A 16,657-nucleotide genomic window follows, 5' to 3' on the forward strand; every position below is an offset into this window, starting at 1 on the left:
ACTTCAAGATAAAAATTTCTACACACTTCACAGCTCCTTCCTATTACATGAATGTGTAAATTGAATTCCCTCTCGATGAAAAAAACAAAGGTTGGCTTCCCAAAAATGTTTTCATTGGCTTTAGGGAACTAACATGCACCAGTCTGGGTGACTAATACTTCCTGGAAAATAAAGATAGATCAACACATAATTAAGTTCTGGCTCAACTATAATTGTTGTCTTGGAAACGGTTTTGGGGATAAATATGGTTGTACTAATGAAACTTTTCATGATTTCCAACGATCCGGTTTATTAATTAGGCCAGACCATCTTACTACCTTAATGCTACCCATTTTGGAATATTCAAAGGGTTAAACAAAAAAAAAGTTCCTAAGAGGACATCGAAAAGGAGGAAAGGGGGATAAATCTTAAATTCGTTATTTACCAGCTCTCATAAGGATTCTAGTTAAAGGAGTAGTAGGTTAAACGTGCTTTTGGCACTTTTGTGGGTTTCAAACATCCTTCCTACCTCATTAAGCAGAGAGCAGAGAGTTGTATACACAGCATTTTGAACTAATAATTCCTAGCGTTAATTCTCTGAACTCCCTCTTCGGAGGATTTAAAATTGGACGAACGCAAGAGAAACAAGCGAAACCAAAATCCTAACTAGCCAGGGTTTTCTAGTTCTAGCTTTCAGTAAAGAGTTTTGTAGGAAGTTCTGCTCAAAGCGTAGCCCGAAGGGCAGCCTGCCGGCTCTGGAGGGTTTAGTGGAGGCCGAGCGTGAACCCTGGGGGCGAGAGCGCATCCTGGTCTGAGATCACACCCACTCGGGGTGTGCGTGAGTGAGTGCGCGGTGCCCGCGCGCGTGTGTACGTGTGGGGAGGTGTGTGCCAAAGGGGTGGGGTGAGGGGCGGTGAGGAGGGCGCTAGGTGAAGCGCGAGGAGCGGGAGCGGGAGGTCGCGCGCTCCGGCCTCTCCCCCAGGGGCCGCGGCGGCTGGCTCGCGCGCCGGCTGCCCCTCCTGGTGCGCGCCGCGGCGGCGCCACAGGCCCCTCGACCCTTTGACCACCGCCCTCCGGCCGCCCGGCCCCCAGCGGGGACCGGCGATGGCGCGGGACTGACGGCCTCCTCCCTCCGGACCCTTCTGTCCCTCCAGGGGCTCCCGGGGGCCGCGGCGCCGCCCCGACCTGCATGTGGGGCGGGCGCGCCGGCGGCCAGAGCGAGCGGCCCTCGGCGCCCCCGAGGCGGTGCCCGGCCGCGCAGGAGAACCAGGAGGACGAGGAGGAGGAGGAGGAACAGCGGGCCGGGCCGGGCTCCCCGCGCGCCGCCGCCCGGGAGCACGGGCTCCCCTGAGGGAGCTCGGGGCGTCCCAGCCCCGGAGGAGGGACCCGGAAGCAGAAGCGGAGCCGCGAGTCGAGCCGAGCCGCTGCCCCCGCTGCCCGCCGGCGCCGGGTGGGGGTCCCGGCGGCTGGATGGGCGGCGGCGGCTTCGGCCGCGGGCGGCTATGGGCGAGGAGCAGAGCACGGTGAGCGGCAGCGGCGGGCCCCTGGAGGCGCGGACCCCCCCTGGCGGCGCCACGGGCCACCCCGAGCCCCCGAGGCCGCCGGGGGACAGCACCGGGGCGCCCGGGCCGCGCGCCTCCTCCGCCGAGCCGAGAGGCGACAGCTGCGGAAGCGACTCGGGCTGCGCGGACACGAGCGTCCCGGAGCCCGCGAGAAGCCGGGGGGCCCCGAGCTGGAAGAAGAACCAGGCACCGGCGCAGCCCGCAGGACTGGCCTACACCGGGCCCCTCAACCCCCAGGCTTTGCAACAGCAGCTGGCAAAGGAGGAGGAGGAAGCGAGGGACCGAAGCGAGAGAGGGGATGAACAGCAGGAGGCGCCCCCCGGCGAGCAGCCGGAGCCCCGGACCCGCGTCGGGGCCCCAGACGGACTGGTCCTGGACGTGCTGGGCCAGCGGCGCCCGCCCCCCGCCAAGAGACAAGTCTTCTGCTCCGTGTTCTGCGTGGAGAACGACCTGCCCGAGGTCCCCTCGGCGGAGCGGCTCTCGCTGCCCGCGTCGCCACCCCGGGCTCCGCCGGTGACCAACCCTCCCAGCACCCCCTCCTCCTTCCCCAGCCCCCGGCTGTCGCTCCCAGCGGACACCCTGTCCCCCGACGGCGGCAGCATCGAGCTGGAGTTCTACCTGGCGCCCGAGCCGTTCTCCGTGCCCAGCCTGCTGGGAGCTCCACCCTACTCTGGCCTGGGTGGGGTCGGGGATCCCTATGCGCCCCTCATGGTGCTGATGTGCCGGGTGTGCCTGGAAGACAAGCCCATCAAGCCCTTGCCCTGCTGCAAGAAGGCCGTGTGCGAGGAGTGCCTCAAAGTCTACCTGAGCTCCCAGGTAACCTCAGCCCCTCTGTCCCTCCCCTGTCCCCCATTCAGCATTCCAAATCACTGGCCAGGAAATCCAGCTCGCCAGCTCCCTGCTCACAGGAAGAGGTGATGAACACCCTTATGGAGGACCTCTGTCAGTTTCTTACATCTCGGTTGTTGGTTTAAGTGTGTTTGTCTTCGCTGGTTAACTTGACTGGAATTTAACTCTGCTTGAGCTTCGAGCTTTGATTGGCAACCATAGAAGGAACAGGGTACAAGTGAATTGCCTTCTGCTATTTCTTTTATTAGATTGCAGGCAAGGAGCTTGCTCAAAGAGGAGGGCAATGAGAGTGCCTCAGAGGCCTGGTATCCCAGAAACTAACAAATAGTGGGCATACAATAGATATGTATTGAGTTGGTGGAGAGAGGAGTTGCAATGAATGATACCGAATTTGAAATTTTGTTCCATTTAGATAATCCAGAAAAAGTGTTACTAATTTATTTATTCCTTGGCCCTGGTCCGCTTTTCAGTTTCCTTTTTCTCAGTTAAGTTGAAGTACTTTTTCTCACTGAAGTTTTATGCCAGCAGAGTGCTTTATTTCTCTGAGCGGGAACAAAACAGAAAGAGCGAAACAAAGCAAAGCAAGGCTAAGAGGCTTAACAAAACAAGTGCTGGTGAAACTTTCCTCCTCAGCTCCTTATTTGAAAACTTGTTTTTTTTCTTGGAAAGTTTAAGAGTGCAGTAGACCGGCTTTCCTTCCCTGGTGGTGAATGCGTCCTTCCTGCAGTTTTCAGTCTGTTATGTTTCTGCCAGTGTTTTGCACAATCCGGAATGCCCTTTGATCCCATGTCTGATTGTCCGACGCCTATTCATCTTTCAAAACTCTGGCTGTTCAGGTGCCAACTTTTCCGTGAAGCCTTACCTCACCCTCCAGGCCAAGTATTTCAAAATACTTCTGCATGTCTTGCATGCACTGAGGTTGTTCCATATGTGTCTGTTTGTCCGGCTAGACTGTATGGACAGGGTTTTATAGCCCCTGTGTCTGGTAGTTTCGTGTTGGTATCCTTTCCCATAATAGTGTTGAATAACATTGGCTGAAGCGAACTGAAGAGGATTTCACACGGTGCAGTTGCTCTGTGTGTTGTGGCTAATCCATGCTTGTGTCTAGACTGAAAGTGTGTAACGTGCCCAACGGCAAACGCAAAGGGGAATTTAGACAGAATGGAATGTTACACAAACAGTGACTTGGCCAAGATGGCTGAGATTATCCAAACGCCTGTGAGAGACTATGATGTCTCTTTCATGCGTTATCGGCAGACAGATGCTTGAAAAAGGAGGAAAGCCTGCTGCCCATCGTGTCAGTTTCTATGACATCACTGTCAAACAGCCCATCAGATATCGGTGCCATCCATGTGCAAAGCCCTGTGGTGGGATTCAGACATTCCCAAGGTATGGGCCCTGCTCCAAGGAAGTCCCCTTGTGTGTATACAAGATGTGTACACAAATACAAGGTAGCATATAATAAGATGTAAGCGGAGTAACAATATCATGTAGCACTTACTCTTAAGGGCTGGATACAGATGCAGTGGGTTTAGAAGTTCAAGGGAGGTGGTCATTATAGGTTGGGGTACTCTGCAGTTTGATTCCTTTAAGGTGGGCCCTTTCCCCAAAGCAAAATTTTTTTTGCCACCACAAGTTAGTTTTAGGAAGTCAGTGTTTTGATCTCCAGTGGAGAAAGAGAAGGAATGGGGGTGGGGAGTGGAGGGTGGCAAGGTGAGTGAAGAATCATTGCCATGCACAACTGGGAAAAGCTCCTCTGAAGTAACGTAGTATCTGAAGGTTGTCGGCAGTATTTAGGATTGTATGTATGTTCCTGACCTTCTTCTGAAGTATTTGGCAGAACTTTCAATAAAGAAAAAATACACTTTATTTGAAATAATGAACAACAACAAAAAGATGAATCATGCAGGCCAGGCATGCTTCCACTTCAGGGCTTTGTGTGTGTTGTTCCTTGAGCCTGGACTATCCCCCTGGAGTCCCCCCCCACCCCCCATTCCCTTGCTTACTCCTTCCCCTTCTCCCTCTCAGGTCTGTATGCAGATGTCACCTGTGTGACCTTCACTGACCACCTGTTTGGTGGTTACCCAAAGTTGAGCCTCACCCCCCACTCTAGATCTCCTTTCCAGCTATTTATTTTCTCCATAGTGATAAAAATACTCTGCCTTGTACTTATGCCGTTGATTTCCATGAAGACAGGAGTTTTCACGTGATTTGTTCCCTACTGTGGCTTTAGCACCTAGAATGTTGTCTGACACATAACAGATGCTCAACTAATTAGTTATTGAGTTTATGAAGAGCTGAGCGACAAAGAGAGGATGAAACTGCCCCCAGAAACCACGGCTAGAAGGAGGTGATCTGCTTGAGCACTGAATTCTACTCTGAGATTCTCGATGTTTAAGACAAAAGACAAAGACTTAAAGTAGACAAAAATAATAGGTTTGCTAAGTTTGTTATTAAACTTAGAATTAAAGAGTTTTTAAACAAACTTTCAGCTTATACAAAAATGGCATTTCTTTCACTTGGATAAAACTAGGCCTGTGGTTATAATTCTGATCTGTGTTAATGATTAGGTCCCTTCTACTTAGAGTCTGTGTTTCCACATCACTTAACCTCTCTGTGTCTTAATTTCCTCATCAATGAAATGGGATTGCAGACCATGATCTGTAATGACACACCAATTCTAAAGCAAAACAAAATCAAACTGCAGAGTTGTTTTGTTGCATTACTGAACCAGGTCAAAGGGCATGGAGAATGCCCTCTTTCTCATTTTATGAGGCATTTTGGTTTTGACAGAAGTAAATCTGTCAAGCTTGAACGTGCAAGACTCTTTTAAGACCTTTTAAAGTAAAATGATATATTTGAAATAAAAAGTTATTAGTGACTTTTTTCATCATCTTTTGGATCTGTGCCAAATAGTGTATTATTTAACATCACTTAAGAAAACAAAGCAGAGTCCCTGTTAAGCATTTTATGCAAACATTAAAAATGCATACTAAATGTGAGTTGGAATATTGCCTGGTTAAATTAATATTCTAAAAGGAGATGCTGAGTTCTTTCAAAGAAGGTACAAAGTTGGAAGACAGGAATGCAGGTTTTTAGATCATAAATCTTATTTCCATTAGTGCCGTGGACTGAATATGTGGCAAAGGCTGATAGATAGGTGTCTTCATTATTTCAGTGCAGACATAGCAGGGTGGTGACTTAAATACCTCCATACTGTGTTCTAAAAATAATAGTTTTAGTTTTTCAAAACATAATTCTTCTTCAGTTATCGCTGTGACTGGGCCTGTTGGAGAATCCTTCTTAGTGGAATAACTTTACTGGCCGATAGGTACCATCCAGTTTCCAGTTGCCATGGTGAAGGACTGAACTGATACATTATAATCTTTGGCACTTACATAGGGGAGTTACTTAAAGGCTGTAGAGTACCATGACGGAGATAGTGGGAGTTTAACTGGTTTGTGTTGCCTGGGTACATAAATATTTGGTACCTAAATTTTAGAAGTACGTTTCCTAGTAAGCTGTGTGTGCACGTATGATCATGGCTTAGAGCGCACAGTCCCAGGGATGTCTGCAGTCTCCTGCAGGTCGCAGGGCCATTCTGAGTACTGACCTCAGCTGGTTTGGCCTTTACCACGTTTTCTAGGAGGAAAGATTGTTGCTTTCCTTGTTTCATAGAATGATATTGCGCTCATTTCAAAAAATCCTCCACAGGTATCTTTTATGATTTTGCTTTGAGACAGTAAAATCTGTTATGATGTGAAATATTAATATTTAGTACTTTACGTAAAGAAAGAAGAGAATTGGGCATCCTAAGGGCTTTCTAAAGGTAAGAGCTGTTGCAGCTTTCATCACTCTGCTTCAAAGTGCTCGCGATTGGCAGATGCGTGACTTGGAATGTATACACCTGTCAAATGAGTATTAATAGAGACAAGCAACACATTTCTTCTGCAGTTTGTGAACAAAACAGCTGCTAGATGGTAATGTCCTGGAATGACTGTCTACCATAGTCACCCTCGAATCAGTGACCTAGGGATGAAAGCTTCTGTATCCTATTATTAAACTCTGAGTCATCCAGACTTTTATGGGTAAAAGTGTAACCTACTTTTTCCCTTTAAACCTTAAAACAACCTGGGTAGTTTTAGAATCTGTCCTGTTCAGTATGGAGTTTGCATGCAGCCGTCTTCACACAGGTGATTTACAGATCCTATCATGCCAGGTGTGATTTTGGTAGTCTTAAAAATGTGAAGAATAAAAGAGACTGAACTCTGTTAAATCACTTTGAGAATTTGAAAAGTGAGAATTCAGGCGTATGTAAGCTTATTTTTGTGTGTACAGAATGAGTGTGTGTGTGTGTGTGTGTGTGTGTGTGTGTATGTGTATGTGTATTGGGGGGCTGTGGTAACATTTGCTTTCATACCTTCCTGACTCATGCACTTACTTATTTTCCTCTTCTGACTCTTTAATGATATCTCTTTTAATAATTTCTTCATTTCTCTTTAATAATTTCTTTTTTCTCTTACTTTTCAAAATTTGATTTTAAGTAGCACTTGATTTCTGCAGAGGAATCAATCCCCTATCAAGGGCTTATCTCTGGGCCAGCAGGACCTGGTCCAGGCACTGCCTGGGTGTCTTCCTTCCCGTCGCTTCCAGCATCTGGAGATGACGACACCACGTGGAGAAACCCTGCATTGTGCTCCATAGCCTACAAGATCTCAAATAACATGACTAGTACTACTTACCTCATGCGTCAACTGAAAGCTTTACAGTGGTGATTTTTTCTTTTTTCTCCTAGAGTAGATAGAGCTCAGCTTTTACACTTGAAGACTCTTCCTTACTCCTCATATGAGAGACGGCAAAAGGAGAACGTTAGGACTTCAGCTCCCAGCTTTTCATTAAGAGTTTGTGATGGGGATGTAGACAGATACTTGAGTCATAATTTCTTATAATTAACTTTTTCATTTGTTAATGTACCATTTACACATTTAACAAACATTTATTGAGTACCTGTGTGGCAAGGACCATGAGATAATCTATAAATGTATTAAATGCCCCCAAGGAGCCATCTTAGAGACTAGTGGGCAGTGTTTTTTCCAAGCTTTGTCTTCCAAGCATAAATAAGCTTTCCTTTAAGTTCTCAGACGGCTGTGGGTCTCCCCTCTTCTGCTTCCTTTCTGGGAGGATTTTCTTAAGCCGATTCTGGAATACCAGTTAACCTTTTAGTAAGCATATTACTATTCCTCCTATTATGTTTATTTCAAAGTAATAAATCCACTCATTACTTTTTTCTTAATAAACATATTTCTCAGAGTTCTTTGTAATTGTGATCAATAGAATATTAGTTAATACTTTGCTTCTTTCAAAATATTTATTACCTTTGCTTAAAAGAAAACATAATTTTGCTGTTTGTTTTGGATCATTCATGACAATGTGGCAAATCTTTAAAGTTATGATACTTTCAAAGAATTGGGTTTTTTTGTTTAAATTCAGTGTCAGAAGGGTTTTATGTGATAAACGAAATGAACCTTCCCAAATCAAGTTCTGTCTTAAAACAAAAATTCAGTGTCTGCAGGACAATAAATTCCTAGAATAATATTCTCTTTCAATGTTATCAGTACTATTTGCCCTATCAATTTTGGGTACTTACACTTGAGTTTCCACAAATAATAACAACCATTAATTGAACATCTATATTCCAAGCATTTTTACACGTTTCATTATTTAATTTTAATTCCCTTACATATTAAATACTTATTATATATGAAACGCTGTTGGAGGTGTTGGGGATACAGAGAACAGTAACAGATAAAGCCCCTTACTTCATGGAGTTTATATACTAGGCTGGGGAGAGGTTGATAATAAAATAAGTAAATTATTTAGTATATTAGGAGATAATAAGGGCTATAGAGAAAGAAAAACAAGGGACGGGTGATAAGAAATATTGGGGAGGAGGTTTTTCTTTATATATTTATAGTGTTTTTAGGAGTTGTCAGGGAGGGTTTATTTTACAAGGTGACTTTTGAGCAGAGATCTTTCTGACGGCCGTGAGAGAGCAAACCATGAGGATATCTAAGGGAACAGCAAGTATAAAGTTCCAGAGACAGGAGCATACTTGGGGGGGTTCCAGGAATGGCAAAAAGATCCATGCGGCTGAAGCATAGGGAATGAGGTGGTGAGCGATAAGAAGAAACCAGCAGGAAGAGTGGGAAAAGCTGATCGGAAAGGGCTTTAAGGCCATAGAGAATTTGCGTTTCCTCTGAATGAGATTGGAAGCTGTAAGATGATTTTAAGCTAATCAGATATGACTTTACCTTTATAAGAAAGTACTCTGGCTCTCTGTGGAGAATATACTATGGGAGTCAAGAATGGAAGTAAAAAGACCAGTTAGAAGACGATGGCAGTAAGCCAGAAGGGAGGTGTGACAGTTCAGACTAGGGTGATAGAGGTGAACATGGTTTGCACTGGTGGAATTTTGAATATATTGTGACAATAGAGCTGACAGAATGTGCTGATGATGGGGTGTGGGATGAGAGAAAAAAGAGTCCAGGATGACTCAGGTTTTGAGCCCAAGCAATTAGAAGAATGGGTTTGTCATTTAATAAGGTGAGGAATACTGTAGGAGGACTAGTTTTAAGGAGAATCAGGAGTTCATGCTAAGTTTGAAAAGGTATTTAGACATTCATAAAAGGATGTTGAATAGGCAGTTGGTGTGTGGCATTCAGCAGAGCAATCTTAACAGAAGATGTAAATTTGAATATTTTTGACATACAGGTGATATTTAAAGCCATGAGACCAGATGAGGTCACCTGGGGCATGATAGTTGATAGGGAAGGATTGAGGACTGAGTCTGGGCCTACCAGTGTTTGCTGATATATAAAGTCTGGGATGTATGAAAGAACCAGCAAAAAGTCTGAAAGGGAGAGGGCCAGATAGGCAAGAAGAAAACCAAGGCAGAGTAGTTACCCAAAGGCCAAACAAAGGTGATGTTTTAAAAAGGAAAGAGTAATCATTTTTGTCTAATGCTTCCGATAGTTTCAGCAGGATAAAGATTAAAATTGACCACTGGATTTCCCAGCAAGGAGATTATTTGTAAGTGTGAACAGTGCTGTTTTCATTGGCACTGGTGGGGTTGGCTTTCTGATTAGAATGGGTTCAAGAAAACAGGAACAGCCCAATTTCTGTACTGTAGGTAGCAGAATGTTATGTGAGGAAACTCAAGGTTAGAGAGATTAAATAACTCGCCCTAAATCACACAGCTAGGAAATGGCAAAGGTGGGATTTCAATTCAGGTCCATTTGGCTCTAAAACCCAAGGTCTTTTTACAGTCTTTGCATTTATTATCTTATTTATAGGTTAAATATATATTTATTTCATTTTCTTTTAAGTTTATATGCATATTGTACAGAATCACAAGTCTTCCAGTCCAAGAAGAAACTTAATTATATGTTTTGAGGAAGTGGAAGTCTCTTGCCCAAATTTAGATCCAGAGGAATATTTCTACCAAAGTCAGCCTCATCGTCGTGTACGAAAATCAAGAGGAGTGTAGAGGAGCTATGATTTGACTTACTATTAAGTTTTAATGGCAGCACACTCTCCCGTTTTCTTCCTGATTCTCTTGGCCATTCCTTTTGTTTCCGTTTGAGCTTTTTCTTATGTTACCATCTCTTAACGTTGGTGTCTACATGGTCCTATATTAAACCCTCTCTCTCCTCTCCTCACACTGTGTACTAGTAGTGGGGTCATGTCGTCCACTCCCATGGTTTTAGGTAACACCTATATGCTCTTGACTTCCAAATCTTTGTCTCTAGCCCAGATGACTCTTCTCACCTGCAGTACCAGGTAGCTGTTTGTCTCCTCGACATTGCCACCTGCATGTACCACCCACAGCCACCTTAAACCTCTCAGGATGAAATCTCCCTTTCCTCCTCTTCCTTCCCACACCCCTAAAGCTTTGCCCTTCCTTTGGGCTTCCATGTTTCCATCAGTTATACCCAGGCCAGAAACTTGGGCATCGTCCCTGAATTCTTCCTCTCCCTCACCCCCCAGATCTAATTAATCACCAAGTTCTTTCAGTTCTACCTCCTGAAATTATTTTTATATTTCCTCTACTCTACTTTTCTTCATTTCTACTGGCATTTGCTGAGGCCTCCACCATTTCTCTCCTGGATTCCAGCCACAGCTTCCTGCTTGGTCCTAGTGCTCCAATCTTGACCATTTCCAGTCTGTCCTTCACACTACAGTCAGCATTGTCTTATAAAATGCACGACTGGTCTTAGCATTCCCCTTCTTTGCCTTTTAGTCTGCCTGTTGCTTGTACAATAGAATGTAAACATGATTTACATGTGCCTGAGTGATCTAACTCCTGTTTACCACTCTTAACTTTGTTTCTCATCAAGTGCCCCCCTAAGCCTTTAGCCATATTAAACTTCTTTTTGTTCCTTGAGCACTCTGTGACTCTCTTTAATTATGATCCTTTAGTTTAGTGACATTAGGTTCTATCTTGGGGGGGGGTCTACTTTTTTTCCCCACACTCCCCCAACTCTGTTTGCCTCTTTCACACTGATTCATTCTTCTAGTCTTAGCTTAGACATTTCTTCCTTTGAGAATTCTTCTTGACCCCCTATATCTGGATTAAGCATCCTTTCTATATTCTGTGACAACGCTTTGACTCACTATAAGATTCTTCTCATTTCACTATATTTAAATCACCTGTTTCCTGCTCTATGCTCCCATTAGACTGTAAAGCTTGATGCATGCAGAAACCTTATTCATTTTTTTTGATTGATTTCTTAGCTCTTGGCATACTGTACACATGAAATGAGTATTTGTGTAGTGGACTTACGTAGTTAGTCTATAAATAATTAATAAATCAGATGCTAGTTGTCAATATACAGAGTATGAGAATAGATAGGCAAGATGGTATTTAAAATGAAAATCTCAACATTTCATTATCTCGCTTAAACACCTACAAGACCTTCCCATTGCTGTACAAAAAGATTCCAGTTCATAACACTGATGATAAGGTTTGACCTCTGCTCTCTTCAGTCTCTTCTCTGTCCCTCCAGCTCTATATCAGGCGTGTATCAGGCGTGTAGCCTTCTCTCTGTTAATTTTCCTCTTCTTTCAGATGTCAGCCATCCTTGAGTCTCCAGACTGAATCATTCCTGCCGTTTATGCTTTTAGAGTCCTTTTTACTCTGCAGCCATTGTATCTTTATCCCCTTTTGTAATTATATGTTTGTGTGATTATTTGATGTTTGATTAATTATCTCCCCTTCCCCACTATTATTTGAGCTGCTTTTATAACTAGCATTTAGCATGAAGCCCAGAATGGAATAGGTGCTCAATAAGTATTTGTTAAAAGACTGAGTGAATGATTGATAGTAAATTATAGTAAGTTTAGGTTGGTAGGAAAAATAAGGTAGGATTTTGAACCTGAATTTTTGATATCTTATTTCACAGTAGATTTAAATTTTTAATGCAACAGAATGCTATGGCCTGAGTCTTTATCCTGGCATCCCACCTATCACTGAAATGCTTCTTTAATTATAAAACCTATTCTGGTTACTATGTCTTCTGCTTAACAAATTCCTCCTGAACCTGGGAACTTAAGACAACCATTTTTTTTTTTTTTGATCATGGCATGTGGGTCAGGAATTTGGGAAGGGCTCAGCTGGTCAGTTCACACTTGGGGCTTCTCATGCAGTTGTAGTCAGATGTCAGCTTGCTCACTTGGCTGTCAGCTGATGCTGGCTGGCCTTTGTCAGGATACTCAGCTGCAGCTGTGTACAGAAGTGCCTACATGTGGCCTTGACAGCAAGATAGTCTCAGGGAAGTAGGCTTCTTACATGGAGGCCGGCTTCCTCTGGGGCAAGAGTCTCAAGTAAGCCAAGTGGAAGCTGCATGATCTTTTCTCTCTTAACTTTGGAAGTCACTCAGCATCACCTGGGCGAAGCAGTCATAGGCTGCCTAGATTCAAGGGGAAGAGACTTAGACCTCAACTTTTTTTGTGAACATGTAAAAGAATTTGGGGCCATATTTTTAATCCACCACACTACTTCAGACAAAAATCAGGAATGTTGTGAATTTAGGTAGTAAAGGTTTTGAGCCTGAATTTTAATTTGTTTTTTTAAAAAAATTTCATGTCTTTTCAATCATTTAATTATATATTTCCTATTCATATCATTATATTGATTTTATACTTTGGTGTTGTGGGGTTTTTTTTATGCTTTATCCTTGAATAATTTAACAATAAAGCTTCATTTAGTTTTAAGTAAAGCTTACATAAAAGTTGTTTCCTTTTAAAATTAAATATTTTAGATAATTCCATTGTAACTGAAATATCTTGAGATCAGGGTCAGCTTCTAATTATTAACACCACTTAAAATTATTCTACATAATGTAATTTCCATTATATCAAAACTTTAGCTTCATTAGAGGTTAAAATATTATTTGAAAAGATTGAATACCTTGCTGAATAAAGAGAGTTGATGTAACAGATAGTTTTTGTAGTCCAGGGATATTCTATACAGAAATTATATTATTTAATGATACCTAAGAATTAACCACCCTAGTTAACCTTTGTTAAATTGACCCACTGTTGGTTTTTTATTGTTTATGATATTCCAATTTGGCTGATTTTATCATTTGATTAGTGTCCTCTCAAATAGGTAAGCCTTGCGTTTCCAGAACCAAACGTGTTGTGCTCAGAAATCTCTTCCTGGTTGAGGATATGTGCACCCTGAAACAAAGGAGGTGTATTGCTTTTATGATGGGCCTTTTTCTTTTCCCCCAGCTGAGGTAACTAAATTCTGTGCTTATGCATTCATGTGAATGACTGATCCCGTTTTAAATCTTCCTAAGCTGTTTGCCTCAATGATATTCTCTACTGTAAGATTCAGAGGCTAATTATAGGCTACCTAGCAAATTACTTCCCTTTTTGTGGTGTTGATTCTTGCCTTATTTCCTCACTTGATTATTGGACATATTCAGTGTTCCTGAATCTCCGAGATGTAAGAGGCAAGTTAGATCACCGCAGCTTTTTCCTCTGGTTGCTTAACAATTTAAAACAGCAGGTAAAATAAAACAATTGGTCATAGTGTTTCACTAGTGTTTTGTTTCCTTTGATAATGCCATTTTTCCTAATGTTTACAGTTTAGTTTATTATTAGTTTAAGTCTAAGTAGAGCTGTTGGGTCAAATCAGAAATGACTTTGATATGGCTAGATCTTAGTGTACCATGTTTGTATGAGCATATGACCTTGGTAGGGAAAGTGAGTTTCTTTCATTAGTTCCATAGAGAGTAGGGGGGGTTTTATTCTTCTGCTAGAGATGCCCTTGGTGGGAAATGATAGGTGCAATCCCAAGAGTTCTAATTTAATCCTGCTTTTAACTAGTCTTACTATTAACTTTAGTGTTTTTTTTCTTATATTACCATTTTTCCTCCTCAAGATTGTTTGTTTGTGAAAGAAACATTTTGAAAATAATAGGCTCCTAAAAATAAAAGAAATATTCTGTGTGTTCAGTGTGCTGGTGCTTTATGTTAAAACTCTGTGTGTGTGTGTGTGTGTGTGTGTGTGTGTGTGTGTGTGAATGTCTCAAGTTTATTTGTGTGTTACAAGAAGATTATTTGCTGATCTTGATTTGTAAAAATCTAAGTATAGTCATTCAGGTAAATTCATGTATTTCAGGTTTAGTTCGAATCAACCTAAAATAGATGTTCCTTGAGCTTACCTTTCTTCTGTTGTTAGTTTTTAATATGTCACTTTGTGAGTCACTGAGGGCTTCACCCTTAGGATAAAGGGAGAGTTTAGAGGAATGCTTGAAAAGAAAATATTTGAAACAATAGTAATTCTTTTCCCAAGAGTTTGCTTTTTTTTTTTTAGCTTTTAGGATTTCTGAAAAATACTGTTTGTCCAGATATACTTTTCTCTTTAAAAATCACTACAAACTTAACAAAATTTGGAAATAGAATTTTCAGTCTTGCTTGAAAATTACCCAAATGAATTGCTTCAGAGAGTTTTGACCCACTTGTTTAAAAAGTAGCACTTTATGATTAGCTGCAAGAATAGTTGATTGACATTAGGGAAGATGTACATCTACTAGCTGAATTTCATCAGCAATCTTTGAATATTTGGTAGATGAGATGTAAAAATAAGTATAATGATTTAGTAAGCCCAGGCAACAGGTTTTTTTTGTTTTGTTTTGCCTCTCTGTGTCTGTGTGTGGTGCTTTTTCAAGCAATATATCAAAATAAATTGAACATAGACCTTAGAGACCCAGTGTCACTAAATGCTGAACAAAGATTTTTAAAAATAAGAAAGCTGGTTCTAACACATTGCTTTCACAATTATTATTCATTCTATTAGTGATGATAAGATGTTTTGTATCATTAATACAATAAGATTCAGATGTTAAAAAAATCACTGCAACTTTTGGATTCTTTTGGCTTGTTATAGTCTAGATGGATTGGACAAAACCTTGTTGGTTTGCTCAGGGTGCTAATGAGGTCAAGGTAAAGCAGGAGATCTCATCACAGGCTGGTTAAGGACGCTGATCTGGGACCATAACCCTACCCTTAACCCTGCACAGTCAGATATAAAGGGCCTGCTTCTGATCATAAGACTGTAGCTGAGACAAGATGGAAGAATTACTATTAATCATCTCATCACCACTTCTGGAAAAACATACGATAAAAAACGTTCTACTAGATAATTAGTGAGTTGCAGAGACCTTTATGTAGAGAAATCTTTTCAAGTGGACAAGACTTTTCCTTTCTTTCACTGTAGTCACGCTGTAGAAGATCTGTTCTCTAGTACTCAGTAGGTTTAAGGGAATCAAAGGGGAGGGGGAACTAGAGCATTCTTATTCTCTTAAAAACGTTTACAGAGCACAAAATATTTGTTTAGAGCTATGCTGATCACTATGAGAAGAGACAGTGTAGTCTATGATCCATCCTCAGCGAGTTTAGAAATTCAATAGGTGAAAAGTAAGCTGTCCAGCAAATATTAGGGAAAGTTTATAATTACATTGTGTGATGCTGGTTGTTGACTTAAGTGGTTCTAGGAAGAGAAGGCTGTGTTTATCGGAGTAGAAAAAGTTGGAACTTGGCTAGTATCTAAAAAGTGGTTGTTGATGTACAGGGGGAGTAGGAGAAGGGAGTTAGGGGTGGGGCGTGTCTCCAAGTGAGGTGGGGTGAGCAAGCACACATACACACTCAAAATTACATTTGTGGGGCTTCCCTGGTGGTGCAGTGGTTGAGAGTCCGCCTGCCGATGCAGGGGACACGGGTTCATGCCCCGGTCCGGGAAGATCCCACATGCCGCAGAGCGGCTAAGCCCGTGAGCCATGGCCACTGAGCCTGCACGTCTGGAGCCTGTGCTCCGCAACGGGAGAGGCCACAATGGTGAGAGGCCCGCGTACGGCAAAAAGAAAAAAAAAAATTACATTTGTGGAAATAGAGAGGGAGGGGGTGTGCAAGTCACCATGGCTAGAGAGAGGGGCTGGGAAGGACAGTATGCAAATACAGGTAAAGAGGTGAGAGCTGAATGGTGAGCAGGAGTCTGTGGAACAGAGGTCTCAGTACAGAGCAGAGCACCACAGGCAGCTGGACAGAGCATCACTCTGCATAGCTAGACCCACGGGTGTGCTGTGTCTCCAGAACAGGGAACAGAGGGAGCCTGGTCGGAGATGGCTTATCGAGGGAGATGTGGGTCAGATCACGTACAGCTGTGATGCCCCTCTGTGGAATTGGTACTTTATTCCAACTGTAATAATAAGCCATTGGAAAATTTAGTAGAGCTGTCAAATGATAATTAATGCTCCGAAAAGAGCCTGGCTTCAGTGTGGAGAATAAACTGTGTTTGAGGGGTGAGGTGGCAGGAAGAGGAGCAGGGAAAAGGGTTAGGAGGCGTCTGCAGCAGTCCAGGGCAGAGATGACAGTGGCCTGCGCTAGTGTGGAAATGGTTCTGTCTCCTGTCCTATCACTTATTGGGCTTTTGGTTTTAAAAGGTGCAGGGAGTGCTTTGCCTTTGGTCTAGCAGAATGTCCTGCCAGTCCTTGCAGCCTTTAATGTTCAGAGGTCCACGTTGTATAACTCTGGACTAGCTGCCGTCTTTATCTTTCAAGCAGCGTATGATCAACCTCTGTTCAACTTGATTCCCTCTTGCATTTTGTCTGTCTGCAGTGGGTTTGTTTGTTTGGTTTTAATTGTTTGGTTCCAGAGACACCATGTAGAAAATCACTGACCGAAAAATATGAAAACATCTTT

The 16,657-nt window shown here is 42.8% G+C and overlaps 1 protein-coding gene across 2 annotated transcripts in view; it reads left to right on the forward strand.

Moving 5' to 3' along the window:
• Nucleotides 1-248: 248 nt before the first annotated feature.
• RNF217 (ring finger protein 217) overlaps nucleotides 249-16,657 on the forward strand; it is a 132,329-nt gene continuing 115,920 nt past the window's right edge. For both annotated transcript variants that reach the window (XM_022555848.3, XM_022555858.3), the window contains exon 1: nucleotides 249-2,357. In XM_022555848.3, the coding sequence (XP_022411556.1) occupies nucleotides 1,482-2,357 (876 nt within the window). In that variant the 5' untranslated portion in view covers nucleotides 249-1,481. The remainder of the gene's footprint in view (nucleotides 2,358-16,657) is intronic.

The sequence above is a fragment of the Delphinapterus leucas genome, chromosome 12 (assembly GCF_059928025.1).
Source record: "Delphinapterus leucas isolate spDelLeu-1000000601 "Yukka" chromosome 12, BTC_Dleu_Yukka2, whole genome shotgun sequence".
Taxonomy (NCBI): domain Eukaryota; kingdom Metazoa; phylum Chordata; class Mammalia; order Artiodactyla; family Monodontidae; genus Delphinapterus; species Delphinapterus leucas.